This window comes from Anser anser, assembly GCF_964211835.1.
Source record: "Anser anser genome assembly, chromosome: 5".
Lineage (NCBI taxonomy): Eukaryota > Metazoa > Chordata > Aves > Anseriformes > Anatidae > Anser > Anser anser.
In genome coordinates, this window is record NC_139725.1 from 13,073,851 (window position 1) to 13,094,633 (window position 20,783).

Genomic DNA, 20,783 nt, shown 5'->3' on the forward strand with positions numbered 1-20,783 from the left:
TACAGAATTAAACGTGAAATGTGTTCATAGCTAGTTGGATAGTTATCTGTGTTTTTATGGCTGCTTGTTGTCAACGCTCCTGCCTAGCACAAGAAGCAGATGCTAGACTATTTTTTCCATATAAGGACCTCAAGAATGAAGCTATTCTTATCTGTTTCTTTTAAACCTTCACCAGTTCAACCTGTTTTAAGATATATTACTTATGCAGACTGCTGTATGGACCCTGCTCAAAGACAAGTGAAGGATATCTCCCTGTCAGCCTTTGTTGCCCTAATATAGAGTTCTGTGGTTGAGGGGCACTTGAAAGGTATCAGTGGGGCTATTTTTAATCTCAGCGGAGTGTTCTTAGAAAATTCATTTGTAAGGAGACGGGAATGGCTTTATTTCTAAACAAGCTCTAAGACGGTGACAAAAAGTCTCTCCTAAACATGTATAACGATTTTATTTCAAAGAAACTCTGTGATAAAGGCAACATAAATGACTTTTCTAACTTCCAAAAACATCTTTTCCCATCTTATCAACATCTTATTGCTCTCATTTGACCTCTTGACATTTCACTGTAATCTTCAATGAGTCAAATTTAATTTTTATAAATAATTTCATATAATAAGCTTAGAAAAAAAAATCAGTAAAGATTCCTGATGCCTCTTGCAGAGTAGCAGTATTAAACACCAGCCAAGCTGGCAGCCCAGTTTTGTGGCTTTTTTTTTTTTTTTTAATTGGTTGGAAACAGAAGTGCTGAGGTACTAACAGGCCTACTCCTGTACCTGTTCTTATTCATGCTGTCGGCGTGGTTCCAGATAAAGTTTATCCCCTCTTGTAGAGGGAACAGGAAGATATACTCAAGGCCAGTAAGGCATTTTATGCCTTTTTAAACATTCCATTGGGATGGGATGAAATTTAGCAACCCTTACCTTAATCCTCCACACTCAATTCGCAATGATTTTGTTCAGGCTTTACAATCCTGGGTAATATTCTCTCAGACCCATAGGGGCCTCCTGGAAACTTATTTTAAAATCCATTTAAAGTTACCGTGTGAAGGAAAAATGTGAAATATGCCATGCGTGTGATTTATGACAGGAGTGTAGTCACACTGAACCTGCTTGTGCTCTCCAAGCATGACAAAAATGGGCTCTCTTCTGTCAAAAAAGCAACGTTGAGAAAATATTCCCCATTACTATGACAGAACTGATCTAATTTTAAGGTGATAAATCCACCTGGTAATCTTCTGATCTTGGTACACTTGTGCGTACGTCTCTCTTTTTCCCTGTCATGTGTGCATGTTGGCATTTACATTGTCAAGTGCTGACTGCGTTAAGGAATGACAGATATCACTCATGAACTAAACAACATGTTTTTATTTGCAAAAAACACCCTAAATCCGACTGCCTTTAGTACTGCCACCTCAGCGTGAGGAAGGCAGCAGCACGTCGATGCTCCACCTGCTTCGAGCTTCGCAAGGGGACGGGCGGGCCCCGGCCGCGGCTCGTGCCGCCTCGCCTCAGCGCGGCGCGGGAAGGGAGAGGGCTGGTGCGCCGCCATTTCGCGGCGCCGCGTCTGGCCCCGGCTGCGAGGGATCGTGGAGTTTTTCCCCCTTTCCCCTCTACGGACGTGTCCCCATGTCTTGGTGGGGACAAACCGGGCTGCCCCGGGAGCGGGGTGGCTGCCACATGGGGCGGGAGTCCCCTGCCATCCCGCCGCTGGTGGTAAGAGAGCCCAGTCAGCCGTTCCCCAGAAGGGCGCTGAGGGGTACTTCTCAGAACGTGCTTCTGTCACTGCCCAAAAGTCAGGTGCTAGCGTTTAAGGGAGAATAAAAATAAATTAAAAAAATCGCAGACGTGAAGTTAAGCTTGTGAGTGGCCTGAAGAGGAGCTCAGTTTTATACTTTTTCAGTAAGATTTGGGTAGTGCTTTAAAATCTGATTAATTAGTAAGAAAATAAGTGGTGTAGTCATGGAATCTTTGTTACTGAGAAGTTTGCTAAATCTTAGAATTGCACTTGAAGGATTTTTTATTTTTATTTTTTTTAGTTAAGCATGGTACACTTTTGGTTTTGATTTTTTTTCCCTTTATATGCTATTTTTCCTTTTATTGTACTTTTACAAAGTGATGGTCAGCCATTAACTCATTTTACTTTTATTTTTTCTCTTGTAGAATAACAGTCAAGATTTGCACTTGTAAAAAAAAAAAAAAGGATTGCACTTAAGTAAAGAAAATGAGGAGTTCTGGTAAGGTTTGCTTGCATTTGACACTTTAATTATATTTTATGGCTTCTGCAAAGACTACTGAGTGAAACTTGCCTTTGCCAGGACAGTATTTCCTTATCAGATTTAGATGTAACATTTAGACAACAGCAGTTAGTAATTTTTTTTTTTTAATTCTGTGGTCTTTGTTGATAATGTTTTTATACTTGATTATACCTTGCAAATTTGCAAAAAAGAAAAGGGAAAAAAGGGAAATGCCTTCCTCAGCCCTTCTAACAGTACATAACAACTACAAGGTACAAATATTTGCCATTACATTCAGAGACCATAACTCCATCTGATTTTGTAGCAGAGGAGATCCCCCACAAGAAAGTATTAATTAAAATCATAATTTGTCAAGTAGTCTTCCAGGTGTGATGGGGAAAAATTGAAATACTTTTATTGTCCTTAGCCAGCTATGTTTGGGAGAAGCTGCTTGGTCTATGTAGCTTTAATTAGATTGGGATGAAAGTAATTTATATATTTATTAACAACATGAAGTTAATGATCAATTAATTAAATATGTAGTAAAGATCAGTAATGAAACAAACTGCAATACGAGGTAACGAAAAAAGTAATAAACACCCAAATTTCTAAAGATTCTTCTAGAACTTTTGCTAGAAAATTAGGATCTTGCACGCACAGCTTCTCCCTTTTTCAATTTTGACTGTGTGAGGAGTGGCTTGAATTTTCATTTTTTAGGATTCACATTTTTAGAAATAATTTTTAAAAAATTAACTTGAGTGCACTACTTCTATTGTAATTTCAGATTTGGACTTGTGTTCATATATATGTGGTAGAATTTTGTATTTGAAGACCATTCAAACAAAATTTCATGAAAAAATGACATTTTGAAACCATAAATTTGCAGTACACTTCTTTTCACAGAGGATATAAATGTTCACTTGTGAAAGTACTGCTGTTCCTAAAAGCATTATGCTCATGTTGAATAGCTAAAAATCAAGTGGAAAATTCCATTTTCATAGTGACTTTTGATTTACTTTTGTACTCTTTCAATCTTGTACCCTATTACAGCATGAAAGTACTCTCTTTTTGAAACACCTTTCTGATAATAGAATGCATTTGGTATAGCACCTGATTCTCTTCAGGATAAACTGTCCTTTGTAATCTAAGCTCTTGCAATTCAGTCTCTGCTTTTCAATAGACAGATCCCACAGTTGCTGGGTTGATCCTTTAAGACCACTTAGCATTCTGCTAATAGATAATAAAGTTATTTGTAATACAGATCACATCTCTGACTTTTACATGTGATATGTGCCTTATTTTTAAAATAATAATGTTGCTCAGAAGAAGAAAGAACGAAACAGTGTAAACTCGTTTGTGTTTTTTTTCCATCATTTTTATTTATTTGTCAAATAATAGCAATGTATAGCAGAAAAATGTTGACCTTGTGCAAGTTAACTTTGGTTTCAGTAGACTATCTTTCTTTGTTCTGATACTGTAACAAAATAACCAAAATACACATCTAATTAAATAAGTGTCTTTATTATGAAGGCATAATTGCTTGTGTAGTGCAACTAACATGCTGTGTCGGACACACTTTACCTTCTCTACTGGCATGTTGGAGGTAGGGGAGTAGTGTTACTTCTGTTCTTTGTGTTGGTTTTTCCAAAGCATAATGCTTCCTGGATTAATTTAATCTTCCCACTTTCTCTTGTACTGTGATTTCATGAAAGAATACTTTACAGCCAGAGACTACTGAAGATTCAAAAAAACCTCAACCCACAAATTCTATTCAAAATGGTAGGTGAGAAGCCAGAAATGTATTATTTTTGATTATACATAATTATCTGCAAGAAGATACACATACCATATACAGACTTTCAAAATCCTTCAGTAATAATTGATGACAGTAAGTTCATTGCATTCATTACATGGTTTTTTATGTATATATTTGTGCAAATAATCTTCCTCTACATCTTTCATTGTTTCATTTGATGTACGGAATTATCTCTGTACATTATTGTGATGTCTGTGATTCTTTGCAGAAACATCAAATACCTGGAAGTCTATGCAGGTGTCTTTTCAAAAACTAGAAAAACAGTAGTGGGTAATTATCGAATAATCTATTCTCTATATAAAGCACAACAGTAGCCTAACCCATAGATTTTCCAATGGTGTGTTTCAGACGTGGTTCTATAAAAATCTTCTCAAGAGCATGGAAGTGGGTACTTCAAGCATTAGTGGTAAAAGCAGAAGGAATGAAAGTTACTTTCTGTTGTGCAGAGATCGACATAACAAAAGGTGATTCAATATCAGAGATAATTCATTAGTATTTCATTACTCTGAGCTACTTGCTTCTTATGAAGCATCTCAGAATTCTGAGAAAAAAAAATGGAGAGAGAACTGCAAAAGTGGGGAATTTATGCTAGTTTCAGACATTAGGAATGGATTGGTTTCACTTGTAATTTTAGTATTTGTTTTTTCAGACATCTTATGTATGTAATGGGGAAATTTTTATCATTCTTTCCCTATCTTCACATACAAAGAGGGACAATGAAACTAAAATGGATGTATGAAAAGAGGGAAATATCATCTGAAAATATGCTGAGTAAGCAGGACACTGCAATACACCCCTACCTCCCAATACACATGTATCAAATGACTTTTAAGATAAGCAGGATTCGTGTAACTGAAGTTATCCTTCATTAATTTCTTCATTTTTCTTCTCTTCGAATTCCATCCTGATGCTGAGACAGAATGGGAGAAAGGATTTAGTGTTGAATACATTAATCGACTAACTATTATAGCACTTCCATTTTTAAAAAGTCTTACAATAGATGCAGTGTAATTTTAACTATGTTTGATTAAAGTAATGCACAGAAATTGTTGATACTACTTAGCTCTATATTAATAAATAGCATACCTTCTAGATGGAGTGCTTATAATGAGTTAAGAAAAAAAATGAAGTACTCAGTTATTCTTAGAGATTTATACACAATACACAGTGTATCGAAGATTGAGACCTGTGAAATATTGACTTTAAATCAAACTGTCTTGCAAGAATGTGATCACAGGATAATTATTAAAAGCAGACAGAAATCAGAACATGCACCCCTCCCTCAGATTATCAAAATTCCATGAAGTCTGTAACATGAACAACTAAAGATTGTTTAAATTATATTTAACCAGACACGCATTGTTCCTTTATCCAGATGAATGATTTTGAGTCATACCTTGACTTGCAGATGAATTTAGATTCAGAGTCTTACTGAGGTACTGGAAGATGAAAAAATATGTAAAAATATGTTATCAGACTTAAAGGGAAGCAAATTTTAAATTGAGACCTGGTGCTGAAGGGGAAATATGGAATCTTTTTCATAGTTGTTTTGATCTGTGCTGATCCTAAGGAGATTTATGTTGAAGCAAGCTTCAGAAGACGATAAAAGTAAGTTTTGAGCCATGTCCACAATGTACAGTATTGGACTGAACAGAACTACTTGTGGTAGCTGTTGTACTGCAAGTAGTGTACATGCCTTAAGAAGGTGCTATATATACATTAGGTAGGCTTTTCAGAGTTCTTAGACCAAGTTCATCGGAGCTGCATTGCTTCCTTCCAGGACCCAAATGAGCAAGGATATCAGGGTGTGCTGTGCGCTAATCCCTGATTTAGCGCTGAGTGAAATATCAAACCCTGTGTAGAAATACCTTCAGGCTTGCTATACTGAAGACAGATCTCTGCCAATGTCTGTTCTACAGGTCACTTTCACAACTTTTCCTGTTTTTGATGAACATTTAAAGTGGTGCCATATAAGTTTATATTGACAAATAGATACATTAGTAGTGGCTTTGCTTGAAAATGTTTAGTCAATATCCTTTACGGTGGTGTAAACATGTGACATTTTTTCCTGTCCTTTTGGATAACAAATTATCAATGCCCACCTGAAAATTGTTTGTGATGTAGCACGTAGTACCTTTTAAATATGTCTAACAGCTAGTGACTTTGGAGTCATTGCAAGGAATTAAACACTTTCAAGCACAAAGTGTATATAGCTCAAAGGATTACCCGTGTTACGTTACCCACAATGCGGTGTTTTAGGTAGACCTCCCATTCCAGTGGTAAATACCTTCTTTAACAATACCAAGTCAGAAACATGTTATCTACATTAAGTTCTGTATTACCTAGCAAGTAATCTAATTCTGTTGTAACAACTTAGCATGAAAAATACAATCTTGCTTTTGTGTGTAGTTAGCAGATGTAGATAAAGAAAGATAGTGTTAGATAAAGGGGAATGTAAATTTTTTTAGATGCCCATTATTGTTGTTACTTCACTGCAGTATTAGTGTTATACATAACGTTCATCTGATTACCTCTGACATCCAGTCTGCACTCTATTTCAGCTTCACCACACTCATTAACAGCTTTACAGGTGTAAAAGCCACCATCAAATGGAGTAGGTTTCCGGATCTCCAGGGTCAACACACCCTGTTTACTGAACATGCGGTATTTGGCGTCCCCAGAGAGATCGACTTTGTTTTTGTACCAGTATATCTTTGGCTGAAGAACACAAAAGAAAAAAAAATAGAAAGCAGAAAATGAAAGACTTACGGTCTAGCAACTTTAATTTAGCCACAAAAGGTCTATGCATTACGAGGACTGTATATTACACGGCAATGTTAATTATTTTTCAAGGAAATTTCAAGGAATTATTTTCTGAATGAGCAATATTCTGCTCATTCAGACTCATGCAACTAACAATTCAAGTGTTCAGTATTTTAACTCTCTAATAACACGTAGAACATGTAGCTCTGTACCCTGTCTTATTGCAATTTTTATAACCCTGCACTGGCTACAAATTCATCCCTTTGGGGATTATTTTATTGTGCATATTTAACTAATTAGAATCTTTCTGGTATCTTACATAAGGAGAATTTAACTGCATAGACTATCAGAGCAGAGTTATTAGAATGTGGCCAATTTGGGATGCCTTGGTTTGCACTGGAAAAAGATTTTCCAAATCATTTAGCACACCTTTAGCAATTTTAGCGTTCAAAATTTTATTTAAAGATAATAGCTTTTTTTTCTTTTTTTTTTTTCCCTGACTCAAATGTTTTTGGATCCTTTTGTATAGCATTTCTATCTTTCTGGGTATATGTCTTTTATTTCAGCACTGCTAGCAGGGCACAAATATCTCTGCTGAAGTGGTGACTGTCATGCTATAGAGATCATACTGTGCCATACTATACTTAATCTGCAGTTACTCAAGATTGGAAAGCTCTATCAACATAAGCTACTCTCTGTGAAAATGTCCTACTGTTGAGTTCTACGTTAGGTACAGAAGTTTTTTTGTTATGGTTAATTTGGGCAATGCAAATACAGAAATGTATCTGGAAAAGCTGCTTCAAGAGTAAGAGGTATGAAGGATGAGGACTATTTGTATTTTGTGCTAATGTGGAAGGAAGAGCTAGCAGTCTTATGTTTAAAAGCCTCAGACTACTGTACTGAACAGCTGTAAAATATGAAGTTTTTCTTAGAATCTTACTTAAAACTATGCAAATGTAATGAAGTGCATGTAGGTAACCAAACAGGTCAGCTAAGCAAGAGGGAACATCATTACTAACATTGTAATTTCATGATTAATCTAAGTTGAGGCAACTACTGGAAGATGGAATTTTGCCCATACTTGCTCATGTTTCTTCTTCTATACTGTTTTTGTTATTTTGCAGCTATTTATGCGGCTGTGCTTCTTTTTATAAGCTTGTGCTTATATTTGATTTTTGTCTGGAGCTCCTTCTTCATCCAGTGAACTGAGCAAATGATTGAGTTAATCTTTTTTTTTTCTTTCTTTCCTAAGTTAAATTGAACAAGCTGTGATCTTACATGTTTTGCTGTTCAGCTGTGAAATCCTTGTGCTGGCATGAGGAAGGGAGAGGAGGTGGAAATAAGCAACCAGAAGGGGGAAGGAAAAGTGTACTGCATCTTTTGTTATTTAGATTTATGACAAGATTATGTCATAATACGGTAAATTCCTTCACTGCAGACAAAAAGTCTATTTCCCATTTTTGAGAAACCTAAATTTAGCACCTAGTTCATACAGTTCTTACTGCTTGTTCCTGACTCTAACAAACAAAAAGTACATCTTTCTGTACTCTCTGCAGAGGCCTCAACAGATATGAGTGAGAAAATATTCCTCTGAGATTCAAAACAAAAGCAAAAAACAAAACCAAAAAAGAGCCCTCTCCCTCCCCCCCAAAAAAAAAACACTTTACACCTCCTAGGTAATTTTACAAAATAACTCATCAGACTCTCAAAACGTGATGTGGGCGTATTGATACAACAGAGAAACTGGTGTTCCTCTGCATTATTTAGGTTAATGGAACAGTGTTACATTAACCGCTGTTTTCTTAGACTGAAGAGAACAAGATATACATTGTGGCAAGATGCATATATATATATATATATATAATTGTTATTATTTTTAACCATCTTTAGGGAGTAGATTTTATGTCCAAATTTTAAATGGCAGGGTTAGCATAAGCTGTGACTGTTTCTGTCTTTTCCTCTGTCTCCCCTGGTGTGTTGCCCCCCCCCCCCCAACTTGTTCTTCCCATTCTGCCTGTATTACACTCTAGCTCATTGTATTTGGTGAACTTGGGGAGGGAAAACAGATGAAAAATAACCTAAGAAGAAGATATAAAGATACTCCTGTGGATCATTCCCCTGTTCTGGTTCTGCACACAACTACACAAACGCTATCTCTAGGAGGCAATAATTCAGGGACATTCACGTTTTCTTAATATAGTTACTTTAACTACACTGAACTGGCCTGAAATCCAAAGGCAGCTTCTTAGCCTGTTGAAGCAATATTAGCGACAGTTGATGTATTTTGTACCTTGGGGATTCCTCTCACAGCACAGCTGAGCGTGGTGTTGTATCCTGCAATCACAGACCGGTTTACTAAAGGGTGAGTGAATTTAGGAGGTTCAGAGAAGTCATGTTCTTTGTAACAAGGCGGCTTGTAGGTGGTGCCTGCAATTCAAAGAAACAAAATAGTAAGAACTGTGTTTTCAGTTCTGGTGACTTCTGTACCACCCAGTTGCCTTTTTTATTTGCCTGTTTGATTTAGGGAAGCTTGAAAGCTCTGACACTAATGATGTAATAAATCTTTAAATTTAGTTAACTTTAAATACATTTAATACTTCAGTTAAAATAAAAGGTTCTGGCAGTGATTGGATTTCTGCTTTTGTTAAAAATGTGAAAACCATGTCTGCAGGGGAAGTCTTCACCACAGAGATCTTGACCTTTTAACCCTAGAATACAAGTATAATCTCCTAGTTGTATTATATTCTTAAAAAAAATATAGTTTAGGAAGACAATGCGTTTAAATATTTTTGAATAGATGTTCATGTTAGTACAGAAACCCTACTTGGTAAGGGTTGTCGATGCCAAAATACCTCATATGTGCTAGTTACTAAGTAATGAAAATACTTCTGATAGTGCATCTAGTAATGTTGTATTTTCCATTTACTAACAGAATCATAGAATCAGCTTTTACAATCTTTGTTTTGAATAATAAATGTTACCTGTTTTTTGGATATAGGCAGGATTTTTAGTGGTTGCAGCAGTTTCACTCAATCCACACAAATTTTCACTGAAGACTCGAAAAAAATATTCATTTCCCATAATCAGTTCTGACACTACACAGTTTGTGCGACGGTAGTGATCAAAAACAGTATACCATTCCTGTAACGAGACTGCACTGTTTAGAAAGATGTTATAAGAGATGAGACATGCTATGGAGAGATCCTTCTTACTACAAGGAAAGGACAGGTAGACAGGTATTTAACAGTAGCTGGGGAAATGAACATTGTGTTCCTTCCTGCTCATCTGTTTTCTTATATTTTCTGGCTGATGGGGTAGTTGTATGAATAACTGCATTTTGAGAAAAAACTCTTTACGTTTCTACTCGTTTGGGGAACCTGGTGCAAGGTGTCTCCTCAGGCCATGACACCTTGGTGGGGCCTTCCCTGAGAAGAGCCATTTTCCACTTTGACTGACATACAAGACTGCCAGCAGCTGAGTTTCTCCCTCCCCTTCAGTTTCTCTCTGCATTTGTCAAAAATATAATTCAAAGCAAAAAGTGTAATTCTACCTTCTAAGTAGAATTATCTGTCCCTTCTAGAGAAGGGTCATGAATTTAGCAGTTTTCCTTAAATCTCCATGTTCCCAGAGTAAGCAGTTTTTTAAACTCCAAAGAAATTCACGGACTTGGCACAATTTCTTACCATTGTCTTTTTGTCAGCTTTCTGGACTGTGTAGCCCAAGATCTGTGCATTGCCATCATCTTGTGGGGGTGTCCACTCCAGGGCAGCATTAAATCCCCAAACATCTGTAAGCTTTATATTCTGAGGAGGGCCAGGCTTGTCTGCAGAGGAGACATGAACAAACCTTTGCTTCTGGTTCAAGAGCTGACAGTGTTGTCATTTACTTACGTGCAGGGGAAAAATAGAACTGGAGAGCAATCTGTAATTGTTCCTTAGCCATACACTTCATTTAGGTGAAGTTGCAACTGTAATCTGCTAAACTGGGTAATTTTCAAATGTCATTCTTAATAGTATTCTAGGAGGTCTGAAGCATGCTGAGAAATGTATAGTCAACACAGTGGACGTAGGAATGAGACAAACTCTTCATAAAAATTGAAAAAGAAGTTTGTGGTGTTTGGATGGGCGTGATCACTTACTACGGTTTTATTACTTGCGTTTTAACCTAAGTGCAATTTTGCAGTCATTTAGGTTCACTGAGAATAGTAACAACAAAACACCTGGGTCCATATTCCTCTTAACAAAGGAAGGCCAGTCACTTGGGACTGTCTGGACAATTCATTTGTGACTTTTAATTGGGAAATAGCATTAAAAAAAGAACAGGTCTACAGTACGTTTGGAGAAACAGAACTGCAGGCCTTGTGTCTTGCCCAGCTTTTAAATGACCTCTTCTGAGCCATCACTGAAAGCTAGATGAAAGGCCTTAAAATCCTTAGGTTTCACCAACTGATGTTTTAGAGTTGATCATAGCATTTCGGGGCAACAAACAGATACCCTTTTTGAAAGAAGGTGCTCTGTTGCTGTGTACTACTGATTAGTCAGTGCATTGACAAGACAAGAGAACCTGTTGAGACATGGCAGAATGACTGTACTAGATATTCTTTTCCTTATAAAATCGCTACTAATAATGGCTTTTGTTCTTCTCCAGAGACGTGCAGCTGAGGGGTTTTATCAGACTAAACACTGCCACAGTTCATATTATGCCTGCCTGGTTGCTGGCAATTCCTGTGTGAAGCTGGGGGAATGCTGTGGTGTGCAGGCAGGTCTTCTAACACTGTCAGATTGAGAAGAATGCTCACCTCTGCTCATTTCTGTCAGCAGTTACTGTGGCTGTCACCTCTGTTTCCCAAAGTTGCAGAGGCAGAGGGTTCTAGCCAACTTGCTGGCATGCTAAGTAGGATGAAGTGGTTTCAACAAAGAGAAGTGTTTAGAATATTGAATCTAGTCCAGTACTAAAAATATCTGTCCACCTTTTGGGGGTTTCATGCAGATAAGACTGGTAGACTTGTTTAATAGCAGCACATAATATAAGATTTTCTGAAGAAAATACGTTAAAACTCTTTTTGCTGTGATTATCAGTGGCTATCTATACCTTTTTGAAATCCATATACTAGATCGTTGTCATGCATATTTTGAAATTAACAAGGAAAGCAAAACAAAGCTTTCTGAAGAAATATGCTTGGCTGGATTTTGATGGTGGGATGAAAGCCAGGATGATAGCTTGTACCTAAGACAAAACTTGACAACCTTCTTGTCAAGTTTTAGAATGTGTTGAGAATGTGTTAATATCATTTAATTTCTCTGCACAGTAGAGTTTTTAGTTTACTGATAGGATGCAGCACAAAGAAATGGGATACTAATAAAAACTGTCATCTAGTTCTAGTCAGATATTCTTTAATACAACTTATTAAAGAGATGCAATTTTATGTAACACTGCTATAATCCAAAGTTTTCCTAACCCTTGAATTACTTCATTAACTCCAAATTCCTCCTTACTGTCCCAGTAGTGAACTTTTCATGCATGTAAATTCCTAATGGTGAAGGACCGTGAAGTGGTTTGAGGTCCATGATGTTTAAATTCTCTGCAGATGCTTTTAAGCTAGTTCTCTGGTGGCAACAGTTGCAGGGATCTCAACTCAGTAGCCAGGTGATCTTTTCCAATCCTACGCACTATAATAATCCTGCAACCTATAAACAAGGACAGCTATGGAGTACCACAGCAGGTACTGAAGTTCTTGTTTCATACATAAAAATAATTTCTGAACTGAAATTAAATCTGCAATAACATGTCTTCTGTGTGGAATATAACTCATTTTGAAAGAAGAAACTGACTTAGAAATCTGTCACAAGCAGCCTAACATGTTCCTATCATTGGATTGGTTTGAAAACCAATCAGGAGGGAACCTGGCAACAAAAACCTGTACTATTTTGAAGGATCTACTAACCTTTTTAACATGTATTAAAAGTTCATAAGATTCTCACAAAAACTGTTGTATGCACTTTGCTACAAGTATGTCTTGTCAGTTGGTCTGATTTTTTTCAGAAGACAGTCAAAAATCTAGGTGTGGGTTGACACCAAGCCACAACTCCATCAGCTATGCTGTTGAACATTTCTACTTGGATTTCATCCCAAGTATTGTGACCAAAGTGGTCCCACTGGTGGCATGGAATAATTTTTTCTGTAGAAGCGGAAAGTTCATGGTGGGATTTTTGGATCTGTGTTACTTGATACTGCTGATTTTGACTATACTGCCTAAGAGACAGGACACAAATCAGCTTTGGAGTCCTTGAAGATTTTCCAAATCCTTTCACAATTTGCACTGTTAATGGGCACGCAAATCTGCTTCTTTGTCTGAAAAAATGTTCAGACTAATTGATTTTCTGACCCATCTTTTTAATATGTATGCACAATTGTTATGAACAATATATCATAGCATAAGCAGTACTTACACTAGTATATCTGGCTTTTTCCTTTTGTTTCAGTGCTTGTTAGCTTGCCTGCTAATGACATTTCTAACAACTAGTAAAAGAGAAACCACTCAAAGAAGTACAGAATGCTGTATCTGTTAAGATATGTGGAAATAAATAGAATAGTATAATAATTTTCTTTTTCCCTTCTTTTTAGGACCATTCATATTTAAACCAATTTTGTTTAGGCAGTCTGTTTTAATTTGGAGATGTTAGTTCTCCCTTTTGGTATGCTAAATTGGTGCTCACAATTGCAGGGTCTACTGGAGAGATGATTATTAGGCTTAGATGGTATTGTGAAAAAGTGAGGGACAGTTAGGGATAATTCTAGATATCTGAATGAAAACTGTCTCCTCTTCCTGTAGCTAAGCTGTAAATTAATCAAAGCCAAAAAAATGACAGATGATCAAAGGAATGCAATTATAGATTGCTTTTAATTTAATTCCATAAAGAAGGATATGTAAAACAGCAATAATCTAGCCTTTGGCTGTTAATAGGTGAACTGTCACTTTCTGTGTTAAAGCATGACATAATTCTCTTTTCACTGACATGTTTTGGAATCAAAGACTATAATTAGCTGTAATCCTTTTTGTCTTCCTCCAAACTGCTAAATATTGAAGCCAACTAGCTTCAAGCATGGAATTAAATGAGGAACATAGAATGCATTGCTCTTGTTCCATTTATTGTCCTCTTCCTTTCTTTAGTTTACACTAATCTGTCAGAAAAAGTTGCTGCCTTCTGTGTTGCTTAACTGCTACCAACTTCAGATGAAGCCCTCTTTCTTTTTCTTCCCTGTTTCTGGAAGAGGGAATGGTAACCCGCATTGTCAAATGAACAACATTGCCTATGAAAATGTGGAAATGTATCTGATCTTATCTTGAATCACACTTATAAAAAAAAAAAAAATCTTGATCTATTTCTAGATGCGTATCTTCATTTTGCAGAAATCAATTATTCTGATTTGAAGTTAAGAATTTTGGATACTACGTATGAATATCTATGTGGGTATGAAAACTGGTAACTACAGCCAGCAAAGTTCTGCAAGCCCTAAAAAAGTGTATTATAATGTATTAATAGATAGATGTTATGACTTTAGCTTTTTGTTAATTATTGTCAAGTTGTCCTACTGTTATAACCCTCCACAGTATCTGGCTAGTTTTACAAGCATTCTTCCTGCTAACTTACATACAGATGCATCTACACGACAGATTTTTGTTTTAAAGGGTTGCTTACACAACGCAAATGAGTAGTAGTAAAAAAGGTGAATAAATGATTACGTGTGGTCTTTCTCGTGCAAAACTGTGTGGACGTCGAATGAGATTTTCAGAAGAGAGACTCGAACTGAACCAAACCAGGTAGTTGTACATGCACTTAAATTGTGAAATTCCTTACAAAAGCATAATTGGATTCTGAAACTAGACACAGGTTCAAAAGCTGACTGGCTAAAATCATGTAAGAAAATTTCCCTGAGGAGCTCTTGGAGATAATCCTCCCTCAGGCAGGAAGTCTCTAGAACACAGATCACTCCAAGCTGGAAAAACGTAGGAAAATCAGCTGACATGCTAGCCCTGCTCTGAGCTTTGTCACAGCCACCTGCTATCAACCATTGTCAGAGAAGGGGTCCAGAGGTAGACGGCTCTTTGGATTGCATCAGTATGGCAACTATTTTGTATGATATGCTTAATTTTGATGAAGTCATGTGCTTACCTATGATTTGTATTGTTATTGCAACTTTATCGGTCATGTTTTCTATTTGAAGAGTGACTTCATATGCTCCTGAGTGATGAAGCTCTGCCTTTCTGATGAAAAGGATTGTGTCCGTGTTGCTGTTCCGAATGCCCACATCTTTGGCGTCTAGACTTTGACCATCTTTTGTCCAAATTATTTTGGGTCTAGGTTTCCCCTGAAGAGAAAAAAGGATATTTTTAGACTGTAATAGGTTGTTATTTTTCACTCTTCTGTTTTTTAGTGTTCTGTAAGTTTAGGAAGCCTAACTTAATATGCAAAGCTGAGATAGTAGAGTCTCTAAACACTTTCTAGTTTCTGTTTTCTTGCATACAAATATCTGCTCTCATCTGTGGGATTTAGTGACACAGTGACCTGAGGATGCCATGTATTTAGAGAAGAGACTGAAATCATATTGAGAGCACACCCAGGAAAAAAAAAAAATATCTGTGCTGGTCTTTGTATTCTTTCCCAGGCATCTCTGAAGCCAACAGTTGCTCTGTCTCACTCTGATGATTGTTAAGGAAGTGAAGTCTTTAATATTTGAGGAGTTAATTAGTTGTTTGTTCCTTTCCTCGCTCTCCCATAAAACATTTGATTCTTTTTCCCCTGGCATTTTCAATATCTTTCAAAATGTTGCTATAATTTTGAAGTCTTGGGGTGTAAAACTTACTGTATAATTGCTCCTGCATAGCAAAATTCTTTTTATGACTGTCAGTATAGACAGACAGTGTTGCCATACCTATGAAAGATGGTGTTGTGTAAGCAGACAGCTATCTGTGGTTTACAGCACTGTCAGCCACTTCTGGGAAAACTGGTAGATAGTAGTCAGTTCTTCAAAAGTTTTGAGTGCTACTTCTGTAGTATGTTTCCACAACAAGAATCCCAATAAAACAGAAATGGGGCATACCATATTCATTAACTGTATTTATAGTCAATCTAGGAGAAAATATTTTTTATTAAAAAAAATATTATTAAATATATATATATATATATTTTTTAAAGTTTTTGCCAGATTGGCATGGTGAAAAGGTGCAGCACAGGGCTACAAATGCCAGAAGCAGCTCAAATGAATGGGGAGGGAAAGCGAGACCATCCAAGCCAGCAGTTAGATCAGCTTAGGCTGCCCTGGAACTGAAGCCCGAAGCACTGAGGTTAGGACATGTATTGGTCACCATCTCTAGAAAACAGGAAGAGAAAGCACCTTTAGAAGTGTCTTCAGTTCACTGGGTGTTTGGAACATACTTTGTAAGGCTGTCTTTTTCCTGAGGCTACCAAGGGAGTTTAGGATACTTGGACACTTGGGTTAGGTACTTAAATGTAGGCAGAACAAAAATAAATCCTTGTGTTTTGCTGCTGCCCCTTTGTTCTAGGCTTGTCTGCTACTTGCTCAGAAAGTCTGTGCAACATCATTTCATTTTTCAGTAGTATTAGAAAAAAACCCACCCTTCTTTTATATGAAAAAAAAAGAAAAAAAAACTGAGATCTGTCCAAAATTGCACTTAAAGGGATTCTAAACCACCTAAAAAATGCTGTTCCTTAATGGACGCTCTCTTCTCTGGAGTCTGAATCATCTGATGCTGTATCATGATTCATTTTGCATCGGGGTTAATAATAAACCTTGAATGTTTTTTGGTCTTCCATTTTCCCCATTTGGTAACTGATTTTCTTGCTGTTTTCTGTCAGGGATTATATTTCCATCTGGCCTGTAGCTCTGAAATATTAGGTATAAGGTTGTTCTGTCCTGTTCTGGTGTACCTTCACCCTTGACTTAGAACATTCTTACAAAAACCTATTAGGGGAAGAGGTGGCTTCTCTTCTTCAGCTGGAAGCTATAGTAGAAATTCTTGAACAAGGAAAAGGAAATGTCTGTTTCCCTAGCCATATCTGATTTTTGGTGACACTGACAAGTAATTTATTTTAGGTTCAGCATATGTATATACTTTAAAATTATATGAGGAATCTTTTTAAAAACATTGACTAGGAGAATGCTTTCAAAGTAGAAAGTCTACTTACAGTGGTATGACTATATGGAAGAGAGGGTTTTTGTTTGTTTAAATTTCTAATTTGATAAATACTTGGCAATTTCTCCGACCGATTACAAGATCAAATAGTTCTTGATTGATATTATAAGGTGAACAGAGGATCTGGCACTAAATTTCTTGGTAAAAATGGTTATTTGAAATGATTACATTACAAAGTATCCTTTTTCATTATTTTGTTGTAAGAAATGTATTGCCTATAAATCAAGCTTTGCAACTGCTGTTGCTCTAGTGTGGTTGATCGGATGCTTTCATTATAGGTCTTTTTGAGGTGCTGTGAGTGACAGTGAAAGATTGCAAGTGTTCACAGTGTTGGTTTTCATATGGTCTTATATTTATAGGCTGTGAGAAGCATAAACAGATAGAAAGCACGTTCCTAATACACATCACAGAGGATTGGATTTCTGTAATGTGTAATAGGTAATATGAGAGAGAGCAGTGAGTGACAGAGTTGGTAAATAGCATGCCAAAGTATCCTCAGGGAGTTTACTGTAAGGGAATAATAAATTTATGTGCTTTTAGATGTTTATATTTACACATACATGATAGACAAGAATATTGCTGAGTAATACTGTGACTCTTACCCACTAGTAGCATGTAATACCCCTTCAATCATGTGCCCATGTAGCTGATTTTGAAACAAGAATGTGTTGATTCCCCTCTTTTCAGCAGAACATCCCACCTTTCTAATGCACTCAACAGAAAAATACATTGATTAATAATAATGTTGTACATGTCTTTCTCTGAACATTTTTATTTAAAGATTTGAATAGATTTGCAAATAGAGTTTAGCTCGTGATACCTTGGCAAAATATTTAATAGAAATTCAGTTTTAAATGACAAAGTAGTGACCACAGAAGCCAGACAATTTTGACAGGTTGCACAAAAACTGTAAATAATAGAAGACTAAGCTACTCTTCGGCTAGATAGTATTCTTCCTGCTTGTGCTCAGTGCCTCGTGGTTTCATAGCAATTCCGGTATTTCTGTATTTACTACTATGTCCTCTTTGTAATTTGAAGGTTGCTATCATACCTGTTTAGGGCCTTTTTCCTCAGTAAAAACTGTCAGTAACTAAAACTTTTTCAAAATAGAGACAATTAAATAACTTTTTGCTTTGCTTTTTTTGAAAGATGCTCAGTTTTGAGTACTCTTAAGAAGCTTTTAAGGTATTAAGAATTGCTTAATAATTCATAATTGCTTAAGAAGAGCTACAAATTTATTTCACTTGTTTTTAAAAAATCTCTTGAATTAAAATCCTCTGGTTTTGCTCTCTGGCTAAAATTTAGTGTTGATGGATAGGTATTAGAATTTTTTGTTAGCCTTACTTTTTTAGGAGACAGAAGTTTATACCACTGCATGATTTGTCTGTCAATCAGCCACTGAAATAACTTTTGAATTACTTGGTTTATTTCAGCTAAATCTTGCAGCGGACTAGAAATCTCCTAAGATTAGTGTATTACAGTTGTGTGAAAACTGATGACAGGGTGGTGAACAGAAAGTTCAATGTCCCCACTGAGGAAAAGTCAGGGAAGACTTTGTCTTTATGTATTTTGTTTGGCAACAGCTGAATGATCAGTCAAGGTAAGTGAAGCCCTGGATTAGTTGCAGTGTGTGCTTTCTCTGGCCCAGGGAACTGAGGACACGTGAGTTAGGCCTACTTAGGGAAGGAGGGCAAAGAACTGTTAGTTCCTGGGGAATATTGCAATGAGGCTGTCCTCAGCGAGAGGGTTATTATGCTAGGAAGTTGGAGGTATAGGGGACATACGACACAAATGGATAAACCCATAAACTTTATCCCTCTGCTTAGGGAACAGCCTGTCAATTTCGTGTAAGTTTTCTTCAGCTTGGACATTAAAGCAGCAAAAATATCAGTTTAATTATTTTTCGTAAGTTTTAAAATATTTATGTAACTGAAAAATATATGTAAAATATTGAACTTTGCATGTGGCTAAACCTCAGTGAAGGGGATGTTTTAGCAATTTTGGAGGTAACAAACATGAAAGGAAAAAATAAACACAATAATGTCAAAGTAGTGCAAGCATGCAATTCAAAGCAGTTACTCCATGCGCTGGTTTGCAACTGTTTACTGATTAGATATATCTCTGTGCAAAAGCAACTCTTCATGTAACCCATTAACCACAAAGCAAAATATTTGTGATATTTTATATGGATTTTGGTCTTATATATTTTTTTTCTCTGCTGATACTTTCCAAACAAATTAATGTAGGTAACGTGAATGTATGTCTCCCTCACTGAAGAAATCTTTTGCATACCTCTAGCATTTATTACAAGAGAATTTCAAAACTCTTCAATAATAATAGTGATTAAATTATCATAAAGATAATCGTGGACAGCAAAGAAATTTTAGTATTTTCAAATTATGTCTGAGGAATAGACTAAATGATATGTTGACTGTTATAGCAGATCTCTCTCTGAACTGCAGTTTATCTGCAGTTTATAATTTCTGTTCCCGTGTCTCACTCAGAAGACCTTTTACTTTCATACACTAATTCTTGTGCTTTATTGAGACTATGGTACTCGAAAAAATGCACGTGGTGTTTTATGAATAGCCATTAAAATTGCTTATACAGCTGTAGAAAAAAACAGTCAGAGTAGCTGGGTAGGTTTCTCCTAGGTCAGCCTGTGTGAATATACTAGCTATTTTGTGCCTGCCATAACAAAACGTAGCTACATGTAGCTACTCTTGACAATACTTGCCATGCTATGCTTTTTTTTTTATTTTTAACACCTTGAGCTCATGTATATTAATACCTTATTATTAAGAAAACCTAAGATATTCTTATTGTACACACAGATTCTGTATATGGCTAGTTGTCATATTCTATTTGCATACAAACTCAATTTTTTGTAAGCAGACTTACAGAAATGAATTTACACACTTCTGTGTAAGAAATGGCCCAGTAATATAATATAACCTGGCTTCAGAAGTGTAGTTGCTTGAATTTTTTATTTTTATTTTTTGAGTGTGTGTGTATTTTTTGCGTGTGTGTAAGATGCATGCTATGGTCAATTAACAAGAAAAGGCTGTAGAGTTAGAGCAGTTACGTTCTTCACCAAAAGGAGGGATTTTGGAAGAAACTGGGACAGTGAGAAAAACTGACTGAAACCAGAGTTTTTTGTTTTGTTTCTAATGTTTGGGAGTTTTTTTGTTTTGTTTTGTTTTTCTATCACCAGCCATATTTTGTTTAATACTTTTCAATGAGTGAAGCAGCAGGAACTCGCATAAGGGAAACTACTTTAGGTAAGTAATGATAAATAGCTATGACAAAATAGAAGCCAGTACTTACCTGAAAAGGGATCACAATATTGATTGTCTCACCCACTTTCTTCACCAGAGTCTGTCTGAGATGGCGTGGCAGCCAGATTTTAGGACGCTCTGTAGTTAAGCATTAGTAATACGTTAAATATTGGGCTTTAGATTACTTGAAATATTACTTATAGGACAAATAAGGCAAAACACTAAAGAGGAGGGGCTTGGATACATGTAAGCATAAGAAAATTGTGCAAAGACTGTTTATACAGTTGCAGAGCAGATCGTTCTCTGAATACTTTCAAATGCATTTGGGTACCAGATACAATTTTAGTAGCAAATCTGTGTTACGTATTTACAGCTTCAGAGGTTGCATTGACAGCAGGACTTCTGAAATTGTGTTGCATTCAGAATGCTAGATTTGGCTGACTTCTGTTGGATATAAGCCCTCTGTGTGGGCTTCATTTCTTC

At 36.4% G+C, this 20,783-nt stretch overlaps 1 protein-coding gene across 3 annotated transcripts in view; it reads right to left on the minus strand.

The window, feature by feature from the left end:
- Nucleotides 1–3,586: 3,586 nt before the first annotated feature.
- The window catches only part of MYBPC3 (myosin binding protein C3), a 68,277-nt gene continuing 51,080 nt past the window's right edge, over nucleotides 3,587–20,783 (minus strand). For 2 of the 3 annotated variants that reach the window (XM_083840445.1, XM_083840444.1), the window contains 8 exons: nucleotides 20,350–20,438; nucleotides 14,981–15,176; nucleotides 10,490–10,629; nucleotides 9,788–9,947; nucleotides 9,097–9,233; nucleotides 6,575–6,761; nucleotides 5,440–5,482; nucleotides 3,587–4,953 (listed from right to left, as the gene is read on the minus strand). In XM_083840445.1, the coding sequence (XP_083696571.1) occupies nucleotides 5,472–5,482; nucleotides 6,575–6,761; nucleotides 9,097–9,233; nucleotides 9,788–9,947; nucleotides 10,490–10,629; nucleotides 14,981–15,176; nucleotides 20,350–20,438 (920 nt within the window). In that variant the 3' untranslated portion in view covers nucleotides 3,587–4,953; nucleotides 5,440–5,471. Of the gene's footprint in view, nucleotides 4,954–5,439; nucleotides 5,483–6,531; nucleotides 6,762–9,096; nucleotides 9,234–9,787; nucleotides 9,948–10,489; nucleotides 10,630–14,980; nucleotides 15,177–20,349; nucleotides 20,439–20,783 lie in introns of all 3 variants that reach the window. The other variant, XM_083840443.1, reaches the window with a different exon arrangement.